Source organism: Megalopta genalis, chromosome 3, assembly GCF_051020955.1.
Source record: "Megalopta genalis isolate 19385.01 chromosome 3, iyMegGena1_principal, whole genome shotgun sequence".
Lineage (NCBI taxonomy): Eukaryota > Metazoa > Arthropoda > Insecta > Hymenoptera > Halictidae > Megalopta > Megalopta genalis.
In genome coordinates, this window is record NC_135015.1 from 34,251,746 (window position 1) to 34,269,032 (window position 17,287).

The window sequence follows — 17,287 nt, forward strand, 5'->3', positions numbered from 1 at the left end:
GACGTTAAAGAGTAGTATACATGGTTTTCAGATCGCTTGTTGCTCCCTTCCTGGATTTCGTAACCTTGGTTGTTAATTAAAAAAACGATACTATTAATAAAAAAATCAATACTTGTGACATATTAAATTATTAAGTTATCAATCTAATTACTAAATGATCAATCTTACTATTAAATTATCAATTCAATTATTAAATTATCAACTCAATTATTAAATCACCAATTCAATTATTAAATCATCAATTCAATTATTAAATTATCAACTCAATTATTAAATCCGCAATTCAATTATTAAATCATCAATTCAATTATTGAATTATCAACTCGATTATTAAATTATCAACTCAATTAAATCACCAATTCAATTATTAAATCACCAATTCGATTATTAAATCATCAATTCAATTATTAAATTATCAACTCAATTATTAAATCACCAATTCAATTATTAAATCATCAATTTAATTATTAAATTATCAACTCAATTATTAAATCATCAATTCAATTATTAAATTATCAACTCAATTATTAAATCATCAATTCAGTTATTAAATCATCAATTCAATTACTAAACATTGAATTTAATAAATAAGATTCTGATAACTTGTTATAGACATAACGAGGTTTTTTAAGATTTCACAGAGGGATCAAATTTTTCAAGAAGGTATTAACACCTCTTCCGCACACATAGTGTGTGAACATAAAAGTGTATCGATCCTCCAACAACTAATATCACCGAGCAACATGAACGCGACCGAACAGAAATGAAATTTCAATTTTCGATAGGACGATGAGAGGCGAGTCACTCACGATTATGGCGTCACGGAAATGGAATATTTCGGCTTCCAATTTATGCGTCCACGGTTTATCGAGCGTTAAATTCTCTGACCGTAGATCTGCCTCCAAATAGGATAATGTATTCGATCCTGTCGCGCTACGCTACACACACTTCGTCTCCCCCTCGTCTATCTGATAAGATTAAAGAGCTATTCACGGTTAGTAACGTTGATCTAAGGTCCCTATTGCCAGCGCGCCGGTTGCCTCGCCCTTTTCACCTGTTCGATTGGGTAGAACCGTCGCCCCGGTGTCTTTATTATAATTCGTCCTATCGATCCCCGGATCTAGGAGGCATACGTTTATCCCGTTGTTTTGGAATACTTAATGGGATGTTAATAGTAAGCCAGACCGAGATTTAATTCGCCGCCCACGCGCGGCTCCGAAGTTTCAGCGGCCGTTTTTTACGTTCCCGCGCCGTTGCCAATCGATCGATGCAGTAAATCAACATTTGTGCGGCGGGATAAACGGTAATCGACGAAATTCTTCGAATATTGCACCGAATCGATTCGGCAATTCTTCTCGTTCTTTTCATTGCGAAATAAATTATCGACTAAAATGACTAGATCAAAAAGAAGATAGCAAAGCCGCGAGAAGCATTTGGAAATATTTTTATATTATTTTCTACTTGTTAAAATGTATTTATTACATTAAAACTTATTCATTTGTCTCCTGTTTCTGATAATCAATTTAGACAATTTTTATTTTGCATAAAAATCAACCGTCTATCAATAACTATAGTGTCACTAGATTTCATACGTTAATGATACAAATTAGTAAATGAAATCTGAGACGTTAAAATCATTTAACGCTCACGAGTTGCTCAGGATAAAATTTCACCCCCTTCCCTCTTTCGATATTTTGAGAACTAATTTTTCCGATATTCCTTGCGATTGACCCAGAAAAATTGTATTTTTGTTATAAAAGTCACATTATTGCCAGTAGATTTTGTAAAATTGGTAGCATAGATTTAGGTCTTCGGGTGAAATTTGAAGAAAATATTCGAAGGTCGGGCTATTTGGGGGATCTTTTTAGGGAAAGAGGTATCTGGCGATAAAATAGTAGCCACGGAATTTTTCACTGCCGTTTACCAGATGACTACCATCCGTTCAATTTGTCCGCAGCCATCGAACCGACGACGCGCGACGCCTGATACACGAGCAGCGTCATTAATTGTCGCGGTAGGGTGGAATAAATTCTGAAGAGCCGCGGACGGGCCGCTTTGATGCGGCACACCGCGCGTAAATCAGCCGATTTCCTTCGACAAATCTCGCCGGGAGGACCTGCCCATCCACGAAACTTATGCTAAGTGAACCTAACCCCTCGGGTGGTCCGCCTAAAGATCCTGCCACTAACCAAATTTACATTCCTCGGGGGATGATCGGCGACTTTCGTCCTGGCCGACTGTCCATCAGAGTTAGGCGAAATTTCCAAGATATCCAATCGAGTAAGAATATATGTTTATTACAGAGGTTATTTGTTATACGAATAAAAATTTATTTGTCCAGGTATTAATTCGGAAAATAATCGATTTGAATAAAAATTATAGAATATAGCGTTTTTCCATGGTTCGTCGATTTAATTTTGTTCCATAATAATTTTTACAACGATTTATTCGACTGCTGCTTGTAATGTTCACCAAAAACACTGCGTTAAAAAACATGCACAATATTTAATTTCAAACATAGAAAATATTCTGCAATTATTCTGTAAATATTCGACAGGATTTTAATTTTTAGCAAATTATAGGCTTTACTAAATTATAATCTACAGTAAATTATAATCTTTACTAAATTATAATCTATACTAAATTATAATCTTTACTAAATTATAATCCATACTAAATTGTAATCTTTACTAAATTAAAATTTATACTAGATTATAATTATTATTAAATTATATGCTTTACTCCCTATAATTTTGTATTCTCTATTTTTATTCTCTAAACATTTAATGACGCAAGTTCTAAAAATCGTAGATAAAAACTGAAATAAAAATCGTGTGCAACAAGTGTTCAACAGGTTCTCAACACCTTCCTCCTGTCCCAACGAAAACGAGCCTCCGACAATCTGGCGACCATGTTTGCTCCATGGGAAAACCAAAAGGTCCGCGAAAACGTGAAACTTGACTCCCAAAGACGCCTCGCGTCCCTAACCCCAGGGGTAACTTCACAAGAATTTCTTCAGCAGAGAAAAAATAATGGGTGAAAGACGGAGATCGTAGGCGGAAAGCGGTCGTCTTTATGGTAGTTTCCATCGAACAGGTGACCGTCCTCGAGTTCCACCCCCTTGTGAATCCGTTAGACTTTCCCACCCCTGGAGAGAATATTAATCGTCGCCAGGATTCATGATTTTCTTTTTCTCTCGAGTTTCGGTGTGTTTTCTTAGAGGCTCCGTCGGTCGTTAGTATGTCTGAAGGAAAACAATCGGCACCCATCGAAGATAATTTCGGAAAAGGTCTGCGGATGGCGTCGGAAAAATAAATCTTGGCCCTTTGAACCTCCGAGGGTTGCCTCTCGTAGGTTGACGGATTTTTAGCCATAAGTTTCAGAGGGATTTTTACTTCTTTGTATTCGAGAAAAATTCACAGAAACAACTTTTAAAAAATACTGCATCGAATGCAATATTTATTAATTTTTAATTTCAATTTTTATTTCAGTTTTAATATTATTTCTTTTTATTTTATAACAGTCTTATTAGCAACTATAATTGGGAACTGGAATTACTTTAATGATTATGAGAATTTTATATTTAAGATGATAATTAAAGGATTGTAACAATATTACATACTAATATTAACAAGATTTTACGTACCGTTTAAATTCAATCTTTCCAATGAAATTAATTAAACCGTTTGATACCATTGAAAATAAGATTCCACTTACTACCGCTTCCCAAAGAACTAGGAAATTAATAAGAAAAAATTAGAAAATCATGTGCGGTCTAGATGTTACATGTTCCCTCGTGCAAGTTTCAATCGCACTCCAATCGCAGTTTTTATTTCCCGGCAAGCAATAAATTTCCCAGGGAATAGCTTCTGCCGTTGATTTCCGATTGGATCGCAGCAAGACCATTCGGCCGCCGCTTTTTCCGTTAATTGCATTCGACCGGTACGTGTCGGAGGCGTGACTTTTCCCGCGATCCGCGCAACCTCCCATTAATTTCACGTTGCACGCGCGCGATTCATAAATTACATTATTTTCCGAGCCGTCCAGTCAATTAGTCGTTTTATTATGCTCGGGGCGCGCAAGGTTGGCCGCGTAATTTTCCACGGGCAGAAAATAAACTCGGCCGGTCGCGCGCGCGCGCGAGCGCGTGTTGCTCGTCGAAACAATTTCGCGGCGAATGTGTAACAACTTATTTTACAACGCGTCGGCCGCGGCACCGGCGCGGCGCGGCGAAAGAGGCGGCGAGGCAATGATGTACGATCGATCGACACGCCCCTGGTCTATAAAAATTTACGACGACGCTCGTTTCTCGTCCCCGCGCGTCGCCTCCGCGGCATTATGCGTATTATATGCGGCCGCGGTCGGCGCAGCACGTGCGTGAACGCCGCGTGCATTCAGGGACGTGTTTCAATTTGGCACGTCCGAGGCCGTTCCCCGATTCGGACGAACGCGTTTTCGGGCCTGGCTGATCGCCAACGCGAGGCTGGAGACCCGTGCTTTTTCGAAAAGTCCGGCCGCAGCCGCGGCGGAACGAACACGGCCTCGAAGAATTTTTTTCCCCCCTCGGGGGGAAAAATCTTCGGACTTCCAAAAATTAGCCGAGTCGGATCGGAATTCGAACGATCGAACGCTATGCGTGCCGCGACGAGACGCGCGATATTTATCGTGAAATTTTTCACGATTCTTATCTCGTCTTTATCCTATCTTATCATTGCATTCGCCGGACCGCGGATCTCTATGCATTTATGGCAAATGCAGATGTGCTAAATTTAAATTCTATGCAACATGTAATTCTATGAAATATATAACATACAGGGTGTCCCAAAAATGTCTCGCAATCCGGAAATGGCGGATTCCTCGGATTATGTGAAGCAACTTCTTCCTTTACAAAAATTTTCTCCGAGGCGCCGTTAACGAGTTATTAAGGAAAAACAGTGACCAATAAGAATCGAGTACGGTTGACGCGAGGCGGCTCAGCCAACCAGCGCGCGAAGCCCAGTTTCGCTCATTGACTCGGTCGCCTCGCGCCAGCCGAGCTTGCCTCTCATTGGTCACTGTTTTTCGTTGATAACTCGTTAACGGCGCCGCGGAGAAAATTTTTGTGAAGGAGGAAGTTGCTTCAAATGAGCTGAGGAATCCGCCACTTTCGGATTGCGAGACATTTTTGGGACATCCTGTATAATTTTCTATAAAAATAGTGTCCTTAATTTCTTAATTTCATTTTTCTTTTTTTAAATTTTTGAATATTATTACAATAATATTATTTCTATATAATCAACCCTTCAGCTTCAATTTGTGGGATTTGTAAATTCGGTCTACCATGATATAATTTATGATATAGAAACTATAACATACAACAGGAAGAATGAAAGATCTGCAGTCTGTTAATAAAAGAAGATCGACTTTTGCCAGCGGTTAATCTGCCTCGCAGCTCCAAAAATCCGATCGGACGTCGTTCGCAGAAAGCCGCTCGGATTTAATTTCCTACGGACATTTAATTTCCACTTTTGCGTTCCCACAGAGCTGAACACCGTAATTACGAGCCGAGCGAAGTGACACCGGGCAAATAAACCGGCACGATCGGGCACCGGAGCGTGATACAATTTTCTGCCACAAAATAGTAACTCGGTAAAAGGGGCGAGTCAGGGGCGTATCGGGGTAATTAATTCTCCGGCGCGGTTCAATAAAACACCGGGGGGAGACGGTCGTCGGTGTCGACCTTCAAATTACAGCCTGGAACGCCACCAAATTCCCGACCTACGTCACTATAATTACGGGTGGTCGAGGGTAGAACAGGTTCCAGCGATTTCATTCAATTTGTATGGGGGGGGGGGCACGGGCTGCGGTGACCGGGTGCCGCGTAGATCTTCCAAGATATCGAAAGAGACGGTCACCGACGGGCACCGTGGAAATGGGCCCTCGTGGGGAGGCCCCGGCCGAGGCAAAGGGCTTTTCACCGTCGAAAGCGTGTAAATCAATCGTTCTCCGCGTTCAGTCCCGTGTGAAGCGGATTTTATGGCTGGAAGCGGATAAAAACGCGGGTTCGCCCGTGTTTCCACTTTTCTGGGACCAAGATGGTGCGAGTCGGCGCTATCGTCGACACGGAAACGGCATTAGCTTCATTGTTCCGTTAATTGGAGGCGCTGATAACGCTGCTAATTGCGGAACCAGGGAAACTGCTCTAAAACCGCTTGCCCGAGACCGAAGCTGTGTTCCTTGATTTTCTGGATAGCCTATGGGGTGTGCGCCACTTTATGGCCACGGCAGAACCTTGCACGGATCATTTAGTATACATCTCGTAGCAGCTAGCGGAGAACGTGCACGTGATCTCGTGGATTTTAATCCGTGGAAGTCGTTTTTGGCTGTTAGAAGAACTTGTTGCAAATTGAGCCCGAGTGTATTCATTTTTCTTGTATCGATAGCCTTATGGAATTAAATTTGCGTCAACATGGTGGAGATCGATGTAACAATTACGAAACGTTGCGGTGAATTTATGAAAATAAACTGCCCGAAGTCTGCTTGGAACGTGAGATTTAAATTGATCGACTTTAAGCAGGAGTGACGTGAATTATTATGAATTTTTATTATAAACTTAAAATATCGTACGTTTTTAATAGAAGATGAAATTTTAGCAGATTCTCCGTAGGAATTTATAAATAGAACTTTTAAATTATAATATTTCAAATACCAGTAAATTTTTGATAGCAAATTATGTTGTAATTAATTTTAAATAGGGGTGAAATTCAATTATAATGAATTTTGATAATAAACTGAAATTACAGTGGATCGTTAACAGAAATTTAAATCGCAATCAATTTTAAAAAGGAGTGAAACCGAGCATAGTAGATTTTTTTCTGTAAAATTTAATTGCAACGAATTATCATTATAAATTTCAATGATAGCAGATTCTTGGTAGAAGTTCAAGCTTGATTAAACGTAAGAAAAATCGCAAGAACCCGAGGACTCGTTCGACATAAATTCGCCGGACGAAGAGACTCGATGCTCGTACATTGCAATCACAAGGCCCGCGAGCCGGAGAAATGATGGAACAATAGGACATAGAGTTTCAGTGGCGCGCAGCGTGTTCCATGGGACATTTTCGAGGCGGTTTATCCGGCTCGATTTACGGAACGCAGATCGCACGGAATCGTTGAAACTATTTTCAATCTGGCCCCGGTTGGGCAGGAACTGTCGCGGTTCCGGCCTCGTTAATTCCATGTTTATAGCGTCGTGCCGGGAATTAGATTAGGCGGCGGCGTGCGCGCGCGATCCTCATAACCGCGGGTCAACACACACACACACACACACACACACAAGAACCGTATAATAATTTTCAATCAGGTGGGGTCGAGATAAAGTGGACCGGTTCGCTGGCTTATTGATAATACAGATAACTTCTCCCGATGGGCTCGGACAGGTTACAATTGTTTTTATGCCCGTCTAACGAGCTCTAATATGTTTTGTTCCCGTTCCGGCCAATGAGCCGAAGCCGCGTAGCGTGCGATTAACGTTTACCGATTAAGAAAAATCATCGTCGATGGTAATTCGAAGAGGCTCCGGCGAGACTACGGTGCCCGAGATATTGGTCTCAAGAACAGCTGATCTTTTATAGCTATCATAATCATAGTAAACTTTTTAGTGAATATAGTATGTAAATATATAGCTATCTCCGCCCTTTCCTAAGTGTGCATAGAAAAGCAAATAAATCTCCGAGGAATTTCAATGCTTCGAATAAAAGGAAAAATTTTATAGCAGAATTATTTTAATTTTTTAATTCTTTAATTATTTTCTTAGGAAATTATTTCTTCGACAGTTTATTAGACTTAATCCAAAAATTGATTCATTCAAATACATCAAATTCGTAAACGTGGATTTTATGCACTTATGACAAGAATTTTACTTATTTTCTTGTGTTTCATTCCAAGTAATAATAGCTAATAATAATATAATAAATATATAATATAATAATAGCTCATTCCAAGTAATAATAATAAAAAGGAGTATTTAACCCATTGTCCCATCGTCTCAAAACAAAATCCCGGTCATTCGGTTTAGTTCTAAAAAAACATTATCGAGTATCAAGAGGTTATTTTTATGGAACATTTTTGCGTGGGTCACTGTCGCGCGCAGTCCTGTATTTCGAAATGAACGAAGCGAAGTTCTAATCGACGAAAGAATAGTAATAATTTCAATGGATCCGAGACCGCGTGTTTCCAGCGAGGATCGATGGGAACCCTAGCCAGCCAGTATCTTTATAAATAGAGGCGTTTAAAAGTAACCACGGGGACCGGTTTCTAAGGGGTCCAATAAAGTAACATCAGAATCGCGGGCGCCCCTTTTTTCGCCATCACAGCGAATTGTCATAAATCGGTTGGCGAACGAGGCAGCCCACGGCCGACAGGATATTTTATGGTGTACTATCGGGTGCACGGTGTGTCCCCGTAAAGAATAATAGACCGTGCCACGGCCGGCCTTAGAGAAACACATGGCCGGGGCTGCTCCTCGGGGTCTCGAAACCAGACCTGGATTTCGTTGCACCAGAACACGTCCGGTACATCCTCACGATGCACTTTCGATCCTCATAGATCACGTGCACGGACTATGACACTAGGACACACCCCCTCCTCGAGTCTACGAACATTTCGTCTCCATTTTCAAAACCTGTCGGCTTATACGTTACTTTCACCTATCAGAAAATTGTTTGCACGATCCTCTTTCGTTCTGATATGAGAAACGAAAATTGTCTGAGATGTTTTATAAGTTTTTCGTTGCTATAAATAATAGGTAACTTGAACGATACGATTTTATATTGCAAATATAAAGTGTGTTAGTATATCAAACTAACATACTTTGTTACATTTCTGTCAGAAATTATATTTATATACGTATATTATGTGTATATTATATGTATGATATATACAATATTTATATTTATTTATATATATATATATATATATATATATATATATATATTTTATTATATATATATATAATATAATATATATAATATAATAAAAAATATCTATATTCTGAATAAACATTTTAAAAAATTCAATTGCCCACAAGAGCAACGAGCAAAAACTATTTAATGAATTATTGTTTAGCATAAAAACTAGTAAGCAGCAGCGACAAGGCTACTGACGTATTTAACAAAATATTGTTTACCATCAGATTTAATGAACAGTAACAGGTGTGTGAACGCGCCCAATGCAAATATTGTTTACAAGATGACATTTCATGTTCGTGTTGGGAAAGCAGACGAAGAAAAATGTTTGTGTCCACAGTAGTAAATAAGGGATCGAATGTCCCGATCGGAGCGGGGCGAGAAAATTATTTGTCCTTCGACCCTGTTTTCGACGCGTTTCCGCCCGTTTCCCAAAACAGCCGATCCCGTCATCGAACCACCAGAGACAGACACAGAATAAACAAATCTTTCCATGTTCCGTTTCAGAAAGTCACAAATGCCGCGTCACTAGCCAGACCCGCTACCTGTCGTCGAAGAAATCAGGATGGCGATCGTAAAGTATCTCATGATCGGGATACTCCTGATCCTGCAGATCGATCGGTCTACGCAGGGACAGCTGGTTCGATTAGGTGAGTAAACGTCTCGCACCTTATCGACGAGATTACGAGCAAAATTGGAGAAACATAAGTTGACCTAATTCGGCGAGATGTTCGCAACAGATAGAGTTCAAGAATCGAGTTGTTGTGTCAAGGTTATTTTTTAAATGATTAGGCGAGGTAGGAATGGGCTATGAAAATGGTAGCCTAAATGAAATAAAACGTAGCCTAAATGATTAGGCTATGTTCGACCGACTAAAATTATTGAAAGGGAAAACACGTTTTCATTTCGCTTCTTTTTCTGACAATTTGGAAAACTTTCCGCTTCGCACGAAGAATCTCGAACCAATAATAATAATAATAATACTTGAAAATTTGTTCTTCCGACGATAAACGACGGTTCTTAGCCGGAGCCGCAACGGCTGCTTCTCTCCTATAATTAAAGACGAGCGAGCGGAGCGAGAGCGGAAGGGGTGAACAGCGAAGCGAAAAATTTGAAGCGCGAGAAAAAATAAAGTCCGGCAGAGGAGGAAGAAGCGGAGGAAGAAGCGGAGGAAGCAGACAGGAAGAAAGTCGACGAGAGGGAGGAAATGTCGCGACGGGACACGTGGTACGGGCCCCTAGAATCGTAAAAGAAAGCGGCGATATTTTTGTAGGCGATCGAGGGTGGGGAGGGATGATCTCGCGAAAGAGAAAGTTACGAGTGCGGAATGGATGGAACGTGGAAAAAAAATATAGCCGCGAGGGTGGCAGGGAAGTGTCTCGCGAAAGAAGTAAAATTAACACGGTCGCGCGTTTCGAACGTAAGGATGCCTATCGTACGGTTTCTCTTTCCGCTGTATAATATCCGAAAATACGAGCCGCATAGAATAAACCGATCATTTCTCGAAGCGGTTCGAACATCAACCCTCCGAAGAATTTATAACTTCCTTCTGAAGATGAAAGGGAACACGGCGAGACTGATGCGTGCAGGACAAAAGCCGCGCATTATAGGATAACTGCCGTCTATTTGCAAAGTTATTTGCTTTGAAGATGTTTTTTCGAATTAACCTCGTTCGCAGGATCTTTCATTCGGAGGATCTCTTCGGACAACGTTCTCGAAAAAATGCCTCTTTCACGCTTATTTTCTCGATCATCTTTCGGAGATATTTTAAAAATATTTTTACCCCCGCGTTGCCAACGGTGCTCATTTACTATAATTTAAAAAAATCGTTGCGTTCCTTAAAAAATATCATAAAGTTCGTGCAATGACATTGAAGATTTATTCGCATAACCTTGGCCACCGAGGCTTCAATTTTACCGACTGATTTGTTTGCTAACGCAAGGGTTGATGCACGCTTTTCCCACTTATAAAATATTTCCATCGAATATTTCCGATGAAATAATTCTCATACCGAGTTTGTAGGTCTGTCTACGCAAACTCGAGATTTTTTCAGAGTATCTCGCTGACAAAGATCAAATACTCCTGCAAAACAACCCCCGAAGGAGCAACGTACTCGTCTTGACGACGATTTCGTTCGAGTCGAAAAAGAGAGTGAAAAATGGAAGGTCGAAAATCGCCGGGGCCGTCTCCATCGTCGGAATCGTTTTCCCCCGCTCGTTTCTCTGTCATCGAGGTCCCCGATCGTCGGGAACCAGTTGGAACGCGTGTGAAAGACCGCGTTTTGCGCGTGCCTGCGGCTCTACGCGACGGAATTTCGAGGTACCAACACGCCCGTGATCGAAGCGCCATAAAACCGTTCCCCTCCTCGCCACCTGGACACGAAACTTGGCCTTTTTCCAGTCACGTAATTCCTCGCTCCGGTCGACGCCGTTACAATTTAATCAGCCGTTCTTGCAACTGGCCCCACAGTCGCCATTTTGGTGCCCGCGGTGAAACTCCGCGACGCGTAACCGAACGGAGAAAATTAGAAATTAATTACTTTTCACTGCGAAGTGGCAAATAGAGGAGTTCCTTTGCCAACAGACAATTAACGAAGCGCGCCTGAAATTGTTGCCGCGAAAGAATTCACGAGTTTCACGAGATGTCTCTCCTCGATCTTCGCGTAGGATCGCTCAATCATCGCGGAGTGTCTCTCAATTGTTACAGAAACGACAGAGGAAGATTAAGTAATCGGTCAATGAGGATTTGGGGAATCTGTCCGAGGATGACAAATTTGATTCGAACGATTTCTAAAGTCTCGGCTCAGCTTGCAAAAGTCGATGTATCACCGGCGATTCTTGCGCGGGGATTTATTCGAGATCGATCGGCTCGAGGATAGAATTAGAGGACAGGTTTTCAGGAGGTGCAAAAATGGCCCGACACGCCTCTAATCGGCAGACACGGGACCGACTCGCCGGCGGAATCGAGTATTTTTAAAGTCCGTGTACAAAGGATAGACGCCAGACAAAAATAAAGGAGTCGTTCCGAGGCGCCCCGATGGGAATTCCGTGTACAAATGGGAGAATTTCCTCCGTAAACGAAAAGAATCTCTCGCGACATCAAAACAATTCTCGGATTTCGTAAATTCGTAACTGCCGTGACGAACGCGTTCCAGTCCCGAAAAAGGAAATAATTCCGTGACATTTCTCGAAATAGATCGCTCTGCGATTTCAATGCGTGGCACACCTGGACCATTTCTACCATTTCCTGCGACCAAAAGCGACCGATTCTTCTGTGGGAACATCGAGAAACGTTTGATCCATTCCACGTGACGTGGAATCCGAATCACGGATCGATCGATCGTGTATCGTTGATCGCAGAGCCGTCGAACGGCCGTGAACCCTCCGCCGCCGCCATTACCATTTTTCCATTAAGGTCCCCGGCGGACAATGAAAACGACGGTTTTTCCGGGAAGAAAACGGTCGAAGTCGAATTTCAGTGGGCGGCCCGGCGAACATCTGGTGCACAGATTCTGGTTGTTGGCCTCGCAGCATTAAAACTGCTTTCTCTAAACGGTATTTAGCTGGAAGCCGAACGAACGGGCACGGTTCGGGAGTTTCCGGCAATTGCACACGTGCGTGGCCGTTAATATAGGTAAAAGTGTGTACAAGCCTGGCCATTGTGCGGGGCTACCTGAGAGAGAGACCCGCCGCCATTTTTACAATCCCTAAAAGGCAATAAATCACCGAGCAGTACACGCGCACCTTTCGCCTATTGTCCATACTTTCTATGGTACCTGCAGAACGCTCAAAGGACCATTATTGGAGGGCCGGGAACAAGTATGTAGCACCAGTCGTTTTATTGTTCCCCGGGGAAAACTCGAAAACTTTGCTCCCATGTTTGTCGTAACGCTGATTTTACAGAGACTGACCGTTTTTTGCGTTTCTCTGTAAAAACAAGGGGTCTACTCGATCCACGGAAATAAACTTGTCCAATAAATTCGCCGTAAACGTATCGTCGACCAGAATAATGTTCACTGTTAACTAAATAACAAATACCGTAGTTCTGGTTTCAGAAGAATCGTCATAGGCGTAGCGATCTAATTGGTGGAAACAGGCGTTGTAACTTAAGAGTTCGCTTCTTACAGATTCTAGATTTTTGGGAAACAAAGACAATTATTAAATTCAGAAATAATTTTGATTAGACTGTTTGTCTAATAAAAAAGATAATCTGCAGATCTCTACACAATTTTCTAGCAGCTGATTTTTCAAGGATTGAATTCAGAGCTGTGAAATTGGAAATGCTACTCTCAGACACCGCTGAAAATTATTATACCAATTCTCAAAAGAATGTTTCCGTTATCATAATCTGTATCTGATAAATTGTTCAAAATGCGAGTAAAACAATGGACAGTGAAGTTACCGCGACTACTGATGTACTACAGCCGATTCACCGTGGCGAAAACGTCACAGTGAAACGAGACAGTCGAAATTTACTTTCCGGCAAACGCGGTTCATTGATAACCGTCCGAAATGCTAGGGCTGCGACGTTATATAAATATAAGTGCTCGCGTGTGTACGTATGCAAGCATATATTGTATATACATATAAATCCACATAGGTGTGCACGTTTGTATATTATTATGATTGAGCTCAATTGTCCAATTGCCCGGTCATTGAATGCCATATGTACAGCCGGGCTCGCCCGTTATTAGCGAACCGTCGATGATATTCTCAACCGGGTCGACCGCGTTTCCACGGGCCCGGGCCGGGCCGGGCCGGGCCGCGTGTCCGTGATCACACGGTGAAATGAGAGCCCCTGCCAATCTTTTGTCTATTAAATGTATTCAACAGGGTAATAGCGGCTGATATTACCAATTGGACAATGAAAGAGATGGCAGCGGACCGCGATTTCCATCCCCTCGCCCGTCCCCCGTCGCCCTGACCCCGTCGGGGATCACCGACACATTCAAGATTTCGTCAGGAGGCGACGATCTTGCCGTTGTCTCCGTTCCCTATCCGAACTCAAACGTTCCGCCTCTCGACCATACTCGAACGTCCAAGTTCAAGAACGCTTGTTAAAAAAAAAACTCCGACCTCGAATTCCAAATTCTGCTCACAATTAGCTTCGACTTTGTTTCGAGCAGAGTGATTTCTCGATGGAAATCAAAACGCGGAGGAAACGCTTCGTTGATCAAACTTACCGAACTCGAACAAAGGAGTAGCTTCGGTGTTCGAACCAAAACAAAATCAAAGGAAAGAGAAACTTCGCTATTCGAACTAAACAAAATCAAAGGAAAGAGGCAGCTTCGTTGTACGAACTTAACAAAATCAAAGAAAAGAGAAGCCTCGCTGTTCGAACCGAGGAAACTCGAACAAAGGAAAAGTTTCGCTGTTCGAAACTTCCGACTGGAACAGAGGAGAATTATGTTTCGAGTTCAAAAGCGCATTGTAATTGATTTCTCGATAATATAGATCGTATTATTCGCTAAGAGACCGTTCTAAGATGAAAATACCGCTGACCCGAGGCGTCTTCTTAATAGTCACATTTTCGTTGATTTTGAGCCGCGGCCAAAAAATATTTCGGACGCCTGTTTTAGAGCCGCGGCACGCATAATACATCATGTCCGACTCAAACGTCTCGACCATCGTGTATCCAGCGATAAGAAATCATCTTTGCTTTGCCGAATACAAGCTCATTAACAAGCTCGGGTATAATTAATCTCTAGTCGGCATCTCTGCGAACGCCGCCGCGATTTTCAGCCGCTCGATATCCCAGGACTTCGATCCAAGGACTCGACTATTTCCCGCGGCTTTTCCCATGACGTTTTCCCAGGGAGAAGCGTTTTCTCGAGGCACCCAAGAAGTACGCCAACTGTAATCTGGCACTGGTCCCGCGATCTGGCTTCCAGCAATACGCGAAAGGGGGGCCGGTGCACGCACACTTGACCCGCCGACGCTTAATTACGATTGTCTGGCATCGGGTGGTAGCGTGGTCGGGCGAACCGGAGCGAGCCTCCATACGCTCATTAAGATAGCAGTCGGTCTTAAGCGGTGTCCCTTAATCTGCCCGAAGGGATCATCCTTTTTAAGGTATAATTATGCAGCCCGGGGACGTCGGGGCCCGTCGTGGCCTCGCCTCCCGGCTCGACTCGTTTTGTACCTGGCAGCCAGAGCAAAGACTCGAATTCACTGGCGTCAAACCGCTGAACGTTTCTATCTGTCAGCGGACTCTCCCTCGCCGGCCTTTTTTCTATCCGCCGGTGCATTTGTTTTTATATCAAACAACCGAGCGACCCGGAGCCGCAGCGGAATCTTAATTAGAACGTCCGAAGCGTCTCCGGGACGAGACAACCCGATGTCTCTATCCGGAGACGTTCGTCCGAACTGCCACTTATACGTCCTCTTCTGCCTCTGGCTCACGGTCTAGCACCGGCTTTTTTATCTAGGGGCTCTAAGCGCCAGTTTCGATCGTCCATCGAGCTCTGTATGGGATGGCACGGCGATACCTCGTCCGAGTGTCTTCGAAATGTCTAGCCGGAGCATAGTCTGGTCTCTGTTTCTGACTTCTATAACCTGACTGGAGTAAGCTAGCTTTTAGGAACATTCTAACCGAGGCTGCTAAACGCTAATATAGACTGAACAGCAAGTTCCCTAAGAGTTTGAACGACAGAGTTGGCCCCAAAAATTAGACTAATCAATGATGAACGATTACGTCGGTTGTTACGACTGATTTATAATAATTGGGCAAAGAGAAATAATAATCAACGTGACGAGAAATTAGGTGTAACAGTTAACGAATAATAATCATTAATCGGATTTCTTTTCACTCGATTCTGCTGGATAAGTCGGTATAGTAATGTCTCTCTAATTGACGCCTAGATTGTCCACAGAAATGGAAAATTTGGGAAGAGGAGATACGATTATTCGAGCCTTGCAGTTAATTTTTATAATTACGAATTGTCAACAATTACAATTGCAAGGCAAGAATAATCGTATCTCCTCTTCCCAAACTGTCCATTTTTGTGCATAATCTAAGCGTCAATTAGAGAGACATTACTGTGTATCGCAGTTTGGGACAGGTGACCTCCGAAGTTCCTAGCTAGAATCTATCATAATCTCGGGCTCTGGCTGCTACGGAACAAGCTAGCCTTCAGGAACATTTCACGTGATGCTCCTAAAAACATTAATCTAAATTGAACTGTACGTCCCCTGAGAGGTTTCTGTCGGTTTCTAGGAGGCTACAATGTGGCCTGTGTCTGGAATCTTGGACGTTCCTAGCCAGAGGACACCAAAAGTCCACGTCTCCGGATGCTGTATCTCCAGGAACGACCGAGCTAGTCTTGAGGAATATTTTATCTGCGCTTCGAAACACTAATTTAGATCGAGTTGCGTGTCCCTCGAGGTCACTATCGCTGTCTAAGACGGTAAAACGCAGCCCGAGTTAAGTATCTTCGAGGTGTCTAGCCAGAGGATACAAAAGTCTACGTCTGCGACCGCGGCAGAGCGAGCAAAGCCGTTAGGGACATTTTATCTGAGGCTTCTAAACACCAATTTAGGTTTAACCGCGTGTCCCTTGAGGTCTCAATCACCGGTCGACGGAGCTCCGGAGGCGATCTCCTTCGATGCTTCCAGCCCGAAGGCTTTGGCGAAGCCAAGTCGTCTCCGGTTGCTACAAACTAGCCGCTCTCCAAGAACTTGTTATTTAAGGTGTATACATGATAGTTTAGAGTGAACTACGGTGTTTCCTAAGGTCTCTATCGTTGGGCGAGGCCGCGCGATACGCGCTCTCAAAAGCCCACGGCCGCTGAAATATTAATCCGAGTTGAGCCGAGCATCCTGATCTCCTATAACTCGTTATTAGAGTCCAGCGCGGCTTAGATCGAGTTTTCTATCTTTAGCGACCGAAGCTCAGACGGAGTTACGCATTCTCAAAGGTCTCTAACACCGACCGCCGAGATTTCCATCTAATTGGAGCCTAGACCAGATTAGAGCCCGTATATCCTCGAACGATCTTACTCCCAGCTGCCCGGGATCTAAATCAGGTTGCTTCTAGCTTGAAACCGATCCTGCGGATTTTCTGCATTCACGAGAGAAATTAGTACGTGTATGACGATAAAAGCGAACGTGTTCTATTTAACTCGTGTTTCTCGCGGTCGACGGAGTGAACGTTTCCTCTTCTTAAATGCCTCGTCATATCCCCCCCCTCTTCCTAAATTGTCCATTTTCGTTTGCAAGCCGAGGAATAATTGCAGAGTATTTGCTGTGCTGAGAAACGGGACGCTCGCGTTCATTTGTCGACTAAAAGAGGCTCGATTATCGACAAGAAATTAGTTTTCACGCGGAAAGACAGCGTGTGCCCGAT

The 17,287-nt window shown here is 42.9% G+C and overlaps 1 protein-coding gene across 3 annotated transcripts in view; it reads left to right on the forward strand.

Moving 5' to 3' along the window:
• Window positions 1–17,287, forward strand: part of LOC117229741 (fibroblast growth factor receptor homolog 1) — a 96,946-nt gene that overhangs the window by 62,561 nt on the left and 17,098 nt on the right. For all 3 annotated transcript variants that reach the window (XM_033486484.2, XM_033486463.2, XM_033486472.2), the window contains exon 2: window positions 9,452–9,594. In XM_033486484.2, coding sequence (XP_033342375.1) covers window positions 9,510–9,594 — 85 coding nt within the window. In that variant the 5' untranslated portion in view covers window positions 9,452–9,509. The remainder of the gene's footprint in view (window positions 1–9,451; window positions 9,595–17,287) is intronic.